Source organism: Crocuta crocuta, unplaced genomic scaffold, assembly GCF_008692635.1.
Source record: "Crocuta crocuta isolate KB4526 unplaced genomic scaffold, BGI_CrCroc_1.0 scaffold463, whole genome shotgun sequence".
NCBI classification, from domain to species: domain Eukaryota; kingdom Metazoa; phylum Chordata; class Mammalia; order Carnivora; family Hyaenidae; genus Crocuta; species Crocuta crocuta.
The window spans coordinates 1,102,288-1,116,875 of record NW_027527929.1 but is presented as its reverse complement, the minus strand read 5'-3'; the positions used below and the strand labels follow the sequence as shown (position 1 = coordinate 1,116,875).

Sequence of the window (14,588 nt, the reverse complement as noted above, 5' to 3'; positions counted from 1 at the left end):
AAACTCTTGTGCTTCAAAGGATACCATCAAGAAAATGAAGAGAACTCACAGAAAGAGAATATCTTCAAATCTTATACCTGGTAAGGGACTGATATCTAGAATAAAGAACTCTTACAATTCAACAATAAAAAGATAAATAAACCAGTTAAAAAGTGGGTAAAGGATCCGAAACGTATTTCTCCAAAGTAGGTATATAAAGGGCCAATAAACACATGAAAAGATGCTGAATACCATTAGTCATTAGGGAGATGCAAATCAAAACCACAATAATGTACCACTTCACATTCACTAGGATAAGCAAGGGGGAAAAAATGTAGAAAATAGCAAGTATTGGTGAGGATGTCGAGAAATGGCAACTCTCGTATGTTGTTGGGAAGTAAAATGGTGCAGCTGCCTTGGAAACCAGTTTTAGAGTTCCTCAAAAAGTTAAACACAGAATTAGCGTATGTATGACCCTGCAATTCCACTAGTAGATACATACCCAAGAGAACTGAAAACATATATCCACACAAAAACTTATGTATAAGAATGTTCGTAACAGAATCATCCATAGTAACCAAAAACTGAAAACAACCCAAACGTTCATCAACTGACGAATGAACAAATAAAATATGGTCTATACAGACAGTGAATTTATTTGGCAATTTAAAAAGGAACAAAACACTAGTATATGCTGCAACATGAAGAAATCTTAAAAACATTATGCTAATTAAAAGAAGCCAGACACAAAAGGCCCTAAATTGTACGATCCTATTTCTAGGCTTACCTCATTTCATTACACTCCACTCAGTTGCACCTCACAGATACTGTATTTCTTACAAATGGAAAGTCTGTGGTAGCTATGCAACGACCAAGTCTATCGGCACCATTTTTCCAACAGCATTTTCTCACTTTATGACTGTTACATTTTGGTACTTCTCACAATATTTCAAATGTTTTCAATAGTATATTTGTTACAGTCATCAGCGATCTGTGATGGTACTATCGTAGTTGTTCAGGTACACCGCAAACTGCCCACAAAAGACAGCGAACTTAATTGATAAATGTGTGTGTTCTGACTGCTCCACCTACTGGCCCTTCCCCCACCTCTCCATCTTCTTGGGACTTCTAATTCCCTGAGACACAGTATGAAAATTAGGCCAATTACTAATCCTATAATGGCTTCAAGTGGTCAAGTAAAGGAAGAGTCGACTAATGCATCATACTTCACACTCATCAACACTCATCAACATTGAGGTAGGACACTCCACCAGCAAAAAGATTATGATTTCCTAAAAGCTCAGATGACAGTTAGACTATAGTGTGAACGTAACTTTTATATGCACTAGGAAACCAAAAATTTCATGTGACACCCTTTATTGCAATATTCGCTTTACTGCAATGACCTATAATTGAAACCACAATATCTCTGAAGTATGCCTGTACATGAAATGCCCAGAATAAGAAAATCCATACAGATAATGACTGCCAGGGGCTGAGAGCAAGGAGGAATAGAGAGTGACTATTAGTGGGTACAGGGTTTCTTTCCCAGGTTATAAAAATCTCCTGGGGCAGTTGGGTAGCTCAGTCCATTAAGCCTCTGACTCTTGATTTCGGCTCAGGTCACAATCTCATGGTGGTGGAATTAAGCCCTGAGCTGGGATCCATGATGAGCATGGAGCCTGCTTGCGATTCTCTCTCTCCCTCTGCCCCTCCTCCCCTGCTTCTGGTTCCATGTGCTCTCTCTCTCTCAAAAAAGAAAATAAACATTGCAAAAAATGTTCTGGAATTAGACAGTGATGACTGTATAACTCTATAAACAGACTAAGAACGTTAAATTAGTACTATAAAATTAGAAAAAAATAAGTGTACCTGAATATAATTTGAGAGCCAAGCAGAACACAGATAATTTTATCTACAAAGTACTAAGAATTCCAGTGTCCAAAGAAAGCTTAAGATTTCAGTCCAATGACTTTAAGTGACAAGAGCATTATACTTGGACTTTCCCACAAAAATAAAAACTTATTTAAAAAATTTGAATATAAGTGTATAAAATAGTTTTACATATCTATGTAAAAGATTTTATCAAATACAAAAATATATCAAATTTAAGTATATTTAACATAGATTATAAAACTAGTCAATATACATCTTAAATATATTTTTAGAGTATTTTACACATAAAAATGAAAAGTTCACCAAACGTTCTGGCTTTCTCTCTAATCCTCAGCTATTGCCATGCTTCACCTAACTCAGGCTTCTTTCCAAGTTCAAGTAAAAGTTAACCTTTGGGGCACCTGGGTGGCTCAATCAGTTGAGCGTCCGACTTCAGCTCAGGTCATGATCTTGAGGTCTGTGGGTTCACTGGGCCCTGTGCTGACAGCTCAAAGCCTGGAGCCCGCTTGGGATTCTGTGTCTCCCTCTCTCTCTCTCTCTGCCCCTCCCCCGCTCATACTCTGTCTCTGTTTCTCAAAAAAAAAAATAAATAAATAAGTAAATGTTAAAAAAAAAAGTTAACCTTTAAAGTTACTCAGAATAGTCTCTTAGTATAAAAATCCTTTTGCTCATTTCCTTTTTTTCTTCTTTTCCTTCCCCTTTGGTTCCAACACATAAATTTCTTTTTTATTCTTAAGAAATCAGATCAATCACTAACTTTCCAAGAAGAAATATGTTACCTACTTGTTGGAATACCCATCCATGTGGAGGTCTAAGGAAGAGTGACAAAGCAATGGGAAAAAACATACAAGTACCCTACTCCCATTAATACCCTATGCCAGGGCACAGAAGGGATCTAAGAAGCCCTGAGTCCTATCCTTTAGTTTGTATAATGCTTATCTAAAAAAAATTTTTTAACGTTTTTTTATTTTTGAAAGAGAGAGAGAGAGAGAGACAGAGTGTGAGTGGGGGAGGGGCAGAGAGAGAGAGAGACACAGAATCCAAAGCGGGCTCCAGGCTCTGAGCTATCAGCACAGAGCCCAAAATGGGGCTCAAACTCATGAGCCGTAAGATCCTGATCTGAACCGAAGTCAGATGCTTAAGTGACTGAGCCACCCAGGCGCCCCAGTTTGTATAACGTTTAAACTGGTACACAGAGTAACTGACTTTCCCAAAACACCAACTAGAGCACGACAAACAACACGACCCGCAGCTGCGTAACTGCACTTTCCAGTCTTCTCTCTGAAACTAACACCCCCTACGTAGCACTCACCTGGTCCTTTGGCTTCTGGTCTGTGTTTAGGGGCTGCAGAGGAGTCAGTGGATCGTTCCTTCCCACAGCGACATCATCAGAGGACCATGTGGGAATCAGGTTTCTGGGGTGAGCACTGGGCTTCGTGCCATCCTGCAGCTTCTCCTTCACTTGGGAAGTGCTGCATTTACCTTCTAGCTCATTCTCCTGAACTAAGCCATCGCTCAGTGAGTCCCTCCTTTCTGAAGGTAAGATGTCAATGTTCACTCTACTGATCGTGGCTAGTGATTCTGCAGTATTGCTCACGTCCAGCTTGGAGGTGTGGCCTTTCAGACTTGCTGGTGTCTTCAAGGGGCCAATGACCACAGGTTTCTCCTGGGACAAACATTTGTCTTCACCCTGAGTGAAAACATGCTTCTAATTTATTACAGCACTCCTCATACCCCATAAAATTACGTCAAAAAGGAACAGCAGGTGCCTCAGAAAGTTAAACACAGAATCAATCACCACACGACCCGCAATCTCACTCCTAGGTAAACATCCCAAAGAACCAAAAAGGAAGGACTCAGATATTTCCTCACCAATGTTTAGAGCAGTACTATTCACAATGGCCTAAAGGTGGAAACAACCTCAATGTCCATTAGCAGATGAATGGATAAACAAAATATGTATACACATGCAATGGGATAGTATAAAGCCATTAAAAGGAGTGAAGTACTAACACATGCTACAACATGGGTGAACCTTGAAAACATGCTGACCGAAATAAGCAAGACACAAAAGACAAATATTGTATGAGTCACTTATCTCAAACACGCAAACTATAGAGACAGAAAGCAGATTAGAGGTTACCAGGGCCTGGAAACAGGAGGAATGGGGGGACTATTGCTTTCTGAGTATAGAGCTTACTCGGAGCGATGAAAGGGTTTTGGAAGATAGTGGTGATGTTTGCACAACATTGTGAATGTAGTTAAGGCCACTAAATTGTATGCTTAAAAATGGTTCAAAATGGCATATTCTTTCATATATATTTCACCACAATAAAAAAAACTTTAATTTAAAAATGAATCAACAACCTAAATACAAGACCTAAAATTATAAAACTCCTAGAAAAAAACATAGGCATACATCATCATGAACTTGGATTTGGCAAGGGATTCTTAGATAGGACACCACAAGCACAAGCAACATAAGAAAAAAAGATAAATTGGCTCTCATCAAAATTAAAAACTTTTGTGCATAAATGGACATTATCAAGAAAGTAAAATAGCTAGGGTGTCTGGGTGGCTCAGTCGGTTAGGCATCTGACTCTGGATTTTGGCTCAGGTCATGATCTCACGGTTTGTGAGTTCGAACTCCACATCTGGCTCTGTACTGCCAGTGTGGAACCTTCTTGGGATTCTCATTCTCTCTCTCACCCCTCCTTCCCTGCCCCTCTCCTGCTCGTGTTCACTCTTTCAAAATAAATAAAGTGGAAAAAAAAAGTGAAAAGCCAACCTATAGCATGGGAAGAAATATTTGTAAATCATACCTCTGATAAGGAGCTAGTATCCAGAATATAGAGAGAACTCTCAGAACTCAACAACGAAAATACAAAAAACCCAATTAAAAAATGGGCAGAGGGCTTAAGAGACATTTCTCCAGGGAAGAAATACAAATGGCCAAGAAGCTTATGGGAAGGTAGTTTATGCCACTGGTCATCAGGGAAATGCAAATCCAGACTACACTCAGCACTTCACATCCACTAGGATGACTAGAATCAGAAAAGTAGAAAATCACAGGAGCTGGTGAGGTCATGGAGAAACCAGAACTCTTGTGAACTGTTGGTAGGAATGTAAAATGGTGCAGCCACTTTGGAGAATGGCACTGTGGCTGCTCAGAAAGTAAACACAGAATTCCCACATGACTCAGCAATTCCATTCCTCTATATATACCCAAAAGAACTGAAAACAGGGACTCAAAGACTTGTACCCAAATGTTCACACCCATAGCCAAAGGGTGGAAACAACTCAATACCCACCAGTGAATGAATGGATAAGCAAACTCTGGTGTACACATACAATGGAATTATCACTCAGACATAAAAACTGAGGAAGTGCTGACACACGACACCTCAAAAACATCATGCTGAGTGAAAGAAGCCAGACACAAAAAGCCACATATTATATGGTTCCATTTATTTATTTATTTTTTAATGTTATATTTATTTCTGAGAGAGAGAGAGAGAGAGAGAGACAGTGTGAGCAGGGGAGGGTCAGAGAGAGAGGGAGACACAGAATCCGAAACCGGCTCCAGGCTCTGAGCTGGCTGTCAGCACAAAGCCCGATGTGGGGCTTGAACCCACAAACCGTGAGATCATGACCTGAGCTGAAGTCAGACACTTAACCGACTGAGCCACCCAGGCGCCCCATATGGTTCCATTTATATTAAATACTCAGAATTGGCAAATCCATAGAGACAAAAAACACACTGGTGGTTTCTAGGGGCTGAACAGAAGAGGGAAATGATCATGATTACTTAATGGTCTAGGGTTTCCTTTTGGGGTGATATGAAATGTTTTGGAACTAGATAGAAAAGGTGATTGCCCAACATTGTGAATGTACTAAATGCAACTAATGGCTCACTTTAAAATGGTTAACTTTATGTTATATAACTTGCTTTGAATACCCACTATTTTAAAGCACATACCCTTTAAAACGAAACATACCATTACATATGTCTTGGAGCCCTCAGAAGAGTGAGGCTGGAGGGGAATGACTTTATGATTTGATTCAGCCTTTCCAAACACCACTGCAGCAACAGGTTTCGATTTAGAGTCACCATTTTTAATATTATTTTTGGAGGTTTTTCTTTATGAAGAAGAAAAGAAAAAATTATTATCAGTATAGTGAAGATTAAAGGTTTTTATGTATATTAGGAAATGTGTGCAAGAATCAAAGAACTGCTCCATTTAGAGAGAATAGTCTTTCAAAAAACAGGCAGCATTCTGCAAAACACCTGACCAGTATTTTTTTTAATGTTTATTTATTTATTTTGAGAAAGAGAGAGAGACTGCAACCAGGGGAGGGGCACAGAGAGAGAAAGAGAGAGAGAGACAAAATCCCAAGCAGGCTCTGTGCTGCCAGCGCAGAGCCCAATGCAGGGCTCAATCTCGCGAAACACGAGATCATGAACTGAGCAAAAATCCAGAGTCAGATGCTTCACCGACTCTTCAAAAACAATCAAGATCATGAAAAACAAAGAGAGAAACTGACACAGACACAAGCTGACCAAGGAGACGGGAGGACTAAATGTAACGTGGGGTCCTGGACTGGATCCTGATAGAAAAAGGACTTGAGTAGGAAAACTGGTGAAAGCCAAATGAAGTCTGGAGTTCAGTCAACAGTAAGGCACTGATGCCATTCATGGTATGTGGATGTCTATGACAGGAGACACCGGGCGAGGGGTATACATAAACTCTCTGCACTATCTCCACAACTTGTCTATAAAGACAAGACTATTCCAAAATAAAAAATCTTTGAGAAATTACCTCATGTACAAAAGAACCAGCATAATTTTCAAGTTTCATGTGTTTGTGACTAAATCATAACTGCTTTGCCAAGTTTGAGGGTATGCTCAGCCTGGACTTACAGAATAGAAGTGTATAGGATTTATATCCCCAACTCTTAGCGTGACAGTCCTACAACTGAGCTACCTAACCCTTCGGAGAGTTCAATGGGAGGTGAGACCGGTGCTGTGGAAGGCCAAAGGTCTGTTTGATGGAAAATTACAGACAATGTAAATAAAAAGATGGTCTTTCTTTCTCCCCTGGGGCCTCTCTAGTATTGCTCTCAAATCTAACATGTCACAAGGCAGAGCTCATGAAGCTCTTGTCCAGCCCTAACTCTTAGATCCTGAAACAGCTGGTTAGTGAGGGTAACACCTGCCAGTCAAAGAAAGAAATTTTTCTGTTGGGAGATTTATATGAGTGAAGATGGAAACTTACAAAAGTTATCAAATTTGAGTGCTAAGTTTTAAACATGACTATTACCTTACATGGCACATAATGTAACAGGCTTCTTAGATAATCTCACCTTCATATGGTTTCTAAAATATATATTCTTTTGAAAGAATTATACTTGATAGGTCTTGGATTCCTCTGAGGACTATTAAAGTCATTCTCTAAATGGTTCTCTAGATTTCTGATTTTAGCAATTAAATAAACCTCAACACATGCCCTAAGCACACAATTTTCTTTCATGTTTAAAAAAAAAAAAAATCACCGGGACACCTGAGTGGCTCAGTCCATGAAGCATATGACTCTTGATTTCAGCTCAGGTCATGATCTCAAGGTTCGGGAGTTCAAGCCCCTTGTTGGGCTCTGTGCTAACAGCACAAAGATTCTCTCTCTCCCTCTCTCGCTCTGCCCTCACCAGCTCACTTGTATGCATTCTCTCTCAGTTTCTCAAAATAAATAAACTTAAGAAAATAATAAATAAAAATATAAAAATCCCCATAAATTCTAACATGAAAATTATACAAGCTACCTTCTTTTACTCCATGTATCTAGCCACCAATTTGCAAGGGAAGTATCTTACGCTTTTGTGGCCTCCAAAAACAAAGAGATTTGGCGCTTTATGTAAGGCTGCCGCAGGATGCTCCTCACAGACGGTCTTTCTTCAGGCCTCTTGCTCAGCATTGTTCTTATCAGTTCTGCCAGCTCTGGGCTATAGTCTTTTGGCATTGGTGGCAGCTACAAAGAGAAATGATATCACAATTACGACTACGGTCTTGTGAAGAAAAGTCTGAAAGAAAAGGTAGAGGTTTCCCAATATTTCTTTAAAGTTATTACCCACAAGAGCATCCAACTTCGGCTCAAGTCATAATCTCACAGTTCATGAGTTCGAGCCCCACATGGAGCTCTCTGTTGTCAGCACAGAGCCACTTTGGATTCTCGGCCCCACTTTCTCTCTGCCCCTCTCCCACTCATGCGCTCTCTCTCAAAACTAAACATTAAAAAATAAATAAATAAAAATAAAAGTACCTGTGTGTGAATGTGCACGTATAATAAAGACATGTATGTCTTCATACAGACAGGAAAATGCTAGGAAGGCTACACACAAAATTGTTAGTAATGGTTAGCTCCAGAGGGTAGAAGAGACTTGAAGGAGAGGGCAATTTCACTCCTTTCTTGTTCGAGTCTTTAAGTAGTGGAATTATGGGCAAATTTCACTTTTTTGTTTGTGTTTTCAATATTTGAAATTAAGAAATTGAGTCTTGGCATAATATTAAAATCAGTAAGTGGGTTATAGCTTTAAAACTTAATGGTGTGTACAGACGCCTGACACTAGAGGACAACCAGACTCATGGAGCTGACACAGAAGGTTGTCTATATCACACGCATTGCTTTCTGCAGTTCTTAACTGCTTGCTCGTGATTGTGATGATCATCAGAGGAGCAACATGTTCAATGTTCAATGAAGAGACTCACTTTATTTTTATTTATTATTATTATTATTTTGCATTGTTACAAAGTGTCTTCCAACCAGCAGGTACAGAGCAAGCTGGGAATGGAATGGGTACCTCTGCCCAGAGGAGACTTATTTTAGATGGGGTTCATTTAACCAAAACTGCTTAGAAGATGCTTCCAATATCATCTCAGGGCACCTGCACATTCTGTGGCTACAAGGTGGAGGCTTTCAAAAAGCCAATTCTTCAGAACAATTAAGCCACCTTTACAAATTAATATTAAAAAATATGAATCCCCTCTCTTTCTTATATATATATATATATATATATACATATATATATATATTTTTTTTTTTTTGGAGAGACAGACAAAGCATGCATGAGGGAGGGACAGAGAGAGAGAAGGCAACACAGAATCCAGAGCAGGTTCCAGGCTCTGAGCTATCAGCACAGAGCCCCACATGGGGCTTGAACCTATGAGCTGTGAGATCATGTAGGACCTGAGCCAAAATCAGACACTACCGACTGAGCCACCCAGATGCCTCTAATCCTCTTTCTAGTTCAACCTTCCCCATAGAAGGGACCTACCATTTTTCCCTATCCAACCGACATCAATTACTCATTTTTGCCAACAGCTACTTTAAAAAGTGCATTAAGTTTGCTCCAAATATTAAAAACAATTAGTTCCAGAATATTTTTTACCTTTCCTTCAATAATCCGATAAACTAAAGAATTCATGTCTTTTGCATTGAAAGCATGCTTCAGGGTGGCCATTTCATAAACACAGCATCCCAGAGCCCAAACATCAGACTAGAAAAGAAAAACAGTAAAAGTTAAATGTCAGAATGCTTTACTTCTATTTTCCCTCTTAAAAAACCAAAACCAAAACACTTTCCTTGAGCCAATTCACACATAATTCTTCTATCTGAAGGGTTCTGAAGTGACAAATACTGTCCTAGAGACAAAGTGAACTGGCATACGCCCAATCCTACCTTATAGTTGTAGGGTTTGTTTGAAAACAATTCAGGGCTCATGTAGTAGGGTGTGCCAATGAGAGTGCTGGCCATGTCACATTGGTTCTCTAACACTCGAGCAATTCCTAGGTCGCCCACTTTGATGATGTTCGTTCTTGTTAGGAAGACATTTTGAGTTTTCAGATCTCGGTGAAGGATGTGTTTTTCATGTAAATACTGAGGAGAGAAATAAAACTTCATTAAATATAAATATACTTACCTACTTACTTGTTCCTGTCTTCTTATATACCAGCAACAACTGCATGAGTTAAAGAGTCTCAGTTACCTAGGTAACAAAACACTATTGTTTTATAATCTCTAAACAAAAAGTCTGATTCACAACTTCCCAAAGCAAGGAATTAAGTTCCATGCATAGTTTGCCCAATAGTCTTCAAAATCGTTCTAGGATATCTTGACAATTTTACCATTTAGCATTAAATGGATCCAGTTAAAACACACTTACAAATTCTCACTGAAGGTAGAAAGACAGCTTGTACAGAGTCAGATACACATTCCCCTCACACTCATGTAATCTTCAGCTTAATAACATTTTCAAATATAACAAGATCACTTTTGTTTAAAGAGAGTATCTTAGAATTTAAACAAGGTCAATCACTTCTGGACCAGTCTGCTCAGTTCCAAAGTAGTATTTCATAAACAGTCTTACTTTTGACTATGCATATATTCAAACACAAACATGTTTTGCATTTCTATTCCCTGTGCCACAGCAGGGTTAAAGCCCAAATCCCCAGTTTCGGCATATTAATTAGCCCAACCACCTTTCAGTATGCCACAGCCGACCAGCTGATAACGGAAATGGTCATTCTTTGCTCTTTGTTGACTCAGGGCCCTTAAAATTGGCTTTGCTATGAACAGTAAATGAACAAAGAACTGGCATCCCCCGCAAACTGAAATCCACATCCGCTTCCACAGAGACATGGCTCATTCAGAAACACTCGAATGCTATGGTGAGAGGGACTGGGTCCACTTCATAAATGGAGTTTTTAAAAAATACATTCTCGGTTTTCATGAAGCATTTTCCTAAAATCCACCTGCCATCTGCCTGTCACCTTGGAGCAAGTGGAATGCTCAGGGTTGGGATAGTACCTGCAGAGCCATGGCGATCTGAACAAACCACTCCACCACCTGATTCTCGGGCAGAAGCCGCCCCTTCTGCTCTTTGAGCTTTCGGTACAGATCACCTCCTTCACAGAAGCCCATGACGATGTACAGCAGACCGTCCCCTCCCTCCCACGACTCCTTGTAGGTGACAATGTTAGGGTGCTTCAACTGAGACAGGAGCTGAGCCTCTTGTTCAGCAGCGCGCCGCTCTCGGCTGGAGGCGTTTCGGAGGTTCAGCTTTTTTATGACGTACTACAGAGAAAACATGATTTTACAGGGTGCAAATAAGCATACAGTTTTATAGGTTTAGGAGTATTTAAGGGTTCTCCTGAATGTCCTCAAAACCAACCTCCCAGAGTCTGTCAGATAACCTATTCATTTTGTTATTCACAAAGTGCAAACTTGGGAAAAAGATTTGCTGTCACTTACTAATACTTTCTTTTTTTTTTTTTTTTTTTTAATTTTTTTNGAGAGAGAGGGAGTCACAGACTGAAACAGGCTCCAGGCTCTGAGCTGGCAGTCAGCACAGAGCCCGACGCGGGGCTCGAACCCACGAACCGCGAGATCATGACCTAAGCGAAAGTCGGACGCTTAACCGACTAAGCCACCCAGGCGCCCCATGTCACTTACTAATACTTTCAATAGGTTAGACTTCTAGCAGGCTGGAGGGTGACAAAAAAGTTATACTTCCAATCTGCATTTTATAATTTCATTAATGGATAAAAGATGGGTCCATGTGAACATACAACTGCATCCATCATAAAATCTGTGGCAGAGATTCCTTAACCTCTAAGTTTCCCCTACAAAAGTATATAACATATGGCTTGAAAATACACCTGCAGACAGAATGTGTCCACAGACTGCATTCGATAATCAAAGGGATCCATGGCCTAATAAGGTTAAAAATCACTGATTCTCAGGCAGAGAAGGACAAATATCATATGTTTGCACGTATAGGAGGATTAGGAGGAACTTGACGGAGGAACAAGGGGGAGAAGAAGGGGGGAAATGGTGGGGGAAAGGGAGAGAGGCAAACCATGAGAGACTCTTGAACGCTGACAAAAACTGAGGACTGATGGATGTGGGGGGGAGGAGGGATGGGCATGGAGGAGGACACTTGTGGGGATGAGCACTGAGTGTTATGTGGAAACTAATTTGACAATAAACTATTTGTAAAAAATAAATAAATAAATAAACATTAAAATTAATGTAAAAAAAATCACTGATTCTCAACATTAAAAATTATTCCCATTTAAAAGAAAATCAGTATCCTCTGACACCTAATACATTGCCCTTGACCAATTAATAGTCCATATAATTCATTATTCAACAAACTTGCTTTGTAAAACGTAAACTGCTGCTCAAATACAACCAATACCCCATTCTCCACTCAAAAAATCTAATGACCTCCCCCACCTCCCCTATTTCTACTGAATAAATCTCTTATGCCTGAGCGTGTGTTCCAGGCAGAGCTACCAGCACCTGACACCAGGCAGAATAGGCTAGAGGGCCTTATACTTGAAGGAACATCTTCTTTTAGCTTGCCTGGGGCACTGCCCCTGTCCTGGTGTCATTATTAAGAGCACCTCCTTTTAGTTTCAAAACTGTCCCAGTTTGTATGATACATTATATGGCCACCCTACTTATAAACCACTTTAAAGAACTGGCTCATTATCCTGAGGGTCAGGGGACAAAGTGCTTTAAAGGAAGTAGTGACAACGTTAGAGGTAAGTTTTAGAAGGATCACTGAGATGGCAATGAGAGTGATGGGTTGAAGAGTAGGCCATGTGGCAGGGAGGATCAGTGGAGGCCATGGCCACAACTCAACTGAAGACAATGATGTCCTGGACTGGGGTGGTACCAGTGGATAGAGAACAAGCCTGCTGGCTTAGTGAGCAGATGAACGGTGGCCGTGGTAGGTGTCAAGAATGACGCCTGGGTATGGCCAGCTTGGGCAACTGGATGGCTGGTGGTGCCACCCACTGAAATGAGGACCATTGGAGAAGGTTTGGCGGTAAGGTGATGAACTGAGTTTTAAGTGAGTCCGGTAAGTCTCCAGGTCAGATGTATGGGGGTCCTTCATCCAAAGAGAAATCCTCGCCAGGCACTGTGTGAGATCCTGGGAATGAATGATCTCACGGAATTGTCAGAGTGGGGAAGGTGTGTAGACCAAGCACAACAATTAATATTATAAAGGAGAACTACAGGCAGTTTGGGGCGCATATCACAGTACAGCCTGGCCTACTCTTCGTGGTATGGGACGGTTTCGCTGAAGAAATGACATCGAGGTGAGTCCCCTTCAGACCATCCCTAGCCTAGTCTTTGAACGCCGGCCTCCGCAAACCGGTCGCTGCCTGCCCTCCACCCCCTACCGGGCCCCAACCCCGCCGACCTGCCTGCCGTCCCGCCGGTGCCTCACGAGCGTCACCTCCCCGTAGCTGCCCCTGCCCACGACCCGCAGGTAGCAGTAGGCGGCCAGGGGCATGTTCCCGGCGCCGGCCCAAAGTTGGGATGCGACGGCCAGGGTAGCGGGCCGCGGCGGGAGACCCCGCTCATGCCCAAAAGGCCGCGGTACTGGGGACTGCGGAGACGGCCGGGCCCGGATGCGAGTACGGAAGCCGGGCCCACAGCGACGCCGCTGCCATAGCGATCCCAGCCAGCGCAGCACCGCGCACGCTCCGGCGGCCCGGAAACCTTCACCACAGAGCCGAAGCGCCAGGCGGCCAGAGCGGTTCCGCTATCCGGGAGGACCCGCCATAGAGCCCAGGCCCAGGACGGCCAGAGCGACTCCGCTGGTCTTTGCGCGCACCTTCTGCTTCGGTCGTTAATATATGCATCTAGGGATACATCTTGTTTTTATCCATTTCAAAAGAAATTGAAGATACCAGTACACTTCGCCCCTAAACACTTCAGCTTGTGCGTTAAGAAATGCGAAGAACTCGGGGCGCCTGGGTGGCTCAGTCAGCTAGGTGTCTGACTTCGGCTCAGGTCACGACCTCCTGGTTCGTTGGTTCGAGCCCCGTGTCGGGCTCTGTGCTGACAGCTGGCTCAGAGCCTGGAGCCTGTTTCGGATTCTATGTCTCCTTCTCTCTGACCCTCCCCTGCTCATGCTATCTCTCTCTCAGAAATAAATAAAACATTAAAAAAAAAAAAGAAATGCGAAGAACTCTCATAACCATCCAAACCCCTGCACTGTGACTTGACCAAATTCTGACATGGTTTTTAACAGCTTGAGGACCCTCCTTAAAAGGCTCGTGTGTGAAAGCTCAAAGCTGCGAAAAGAATCTATTGTTTGGTACAGCCGACACCTCCCTTCCCTTTCCTAGAGCATTTACCTAAAAGATCACAATTGTGAATCTTTCCTACGTTCCTGTTAGATAGATACATGGGTGTCTCCGGGAACCTAGGAGCACCTTTCTCAAGGACCTGAAATCCATCCCTTTGAAATGAAAAGTTTGCCTACATTCAAGAACCAATTTTTGCGCAGCTGGAGGCAATATCGCCCCTGTTGAGAATGGGTAATGTTAACAGAAATTCAACCGAGCAAATTTGAAGATCAAATTGACTTTATTAAGCAATTTATGAATCAGACAGCATTCTATGTAGCAAGTAGAGAGATACTCTAAGGAGTTGTTCAAAAGGGGAGGTTTTTACTGGAAGTAAGACAGGTCAAGGAAGTTATTACTGAAAGAAAGGATTGTTTCAAGCCAGGACATCCTTTTTGTGAGGAAGGGAGTGGTGGGGTTTTTAATTGTACAGATTATCTCAGAGTGCTGATCTGGAAAAAATTTCAGGCTGACTGGTAGAAGGTCACATTCTTGGGTTTGGTTGAAACTGTAA

The 14,588-nt window shown here is 41.7% G+C and overlaps 1 protein-coding gene across 9 annotated transcripts in view; it reads right to left on the bottom strand.

Annotated features, from left to right (window-relative positions):
* The window catches only part of NEK4 (NIMA related kinase 4), a 39,899-nt gene extending 26,499 nt beyond the window's left edge, over positions 1-13,400 (bottom strand). For 8 of the 9 annotated variants that reach the window (XM_077749670.1, XM_077749679.1, XM_077749612.1 and 5 more), the window contains exons 1-7: positions 13,141-13,400; positions 10,734-11,000; positions 9,606-9,803; positions 9,316-9,423; positions 7,744-7,898; positions 5,874-6,015; positions 3,188-3,565 (exon numbers count right to left, since the gene is read on the bottom strand). In XM_077749670.1, the coding sequence (XP_077605796.1) occupies positions 3,188-3,565; positions 5,874-6,015; positions 7,744-7,898; positions 9,316-9,423; positions 9,606-9,803; positions 10,734-11,000; positions 13,141-13,233 (1,341 nt within the window). In that variant the 5' untranslated portion in view covers positions 13,234-13,400. The remainder of the gene's footprint in view (positions 1-3,187; positions 3,566-5,873; positions 6,016-7,743; positions 7,899-9,315; positions 9,424-9,605; positions 9,804-10,733; positions 11,001-13,140) is intronic. The other variant, XM_077749663.1, reaches the window with a different exon arrangement.
* Positions 13,401-14,588: the final 1,188 nt, after the last annotated feature.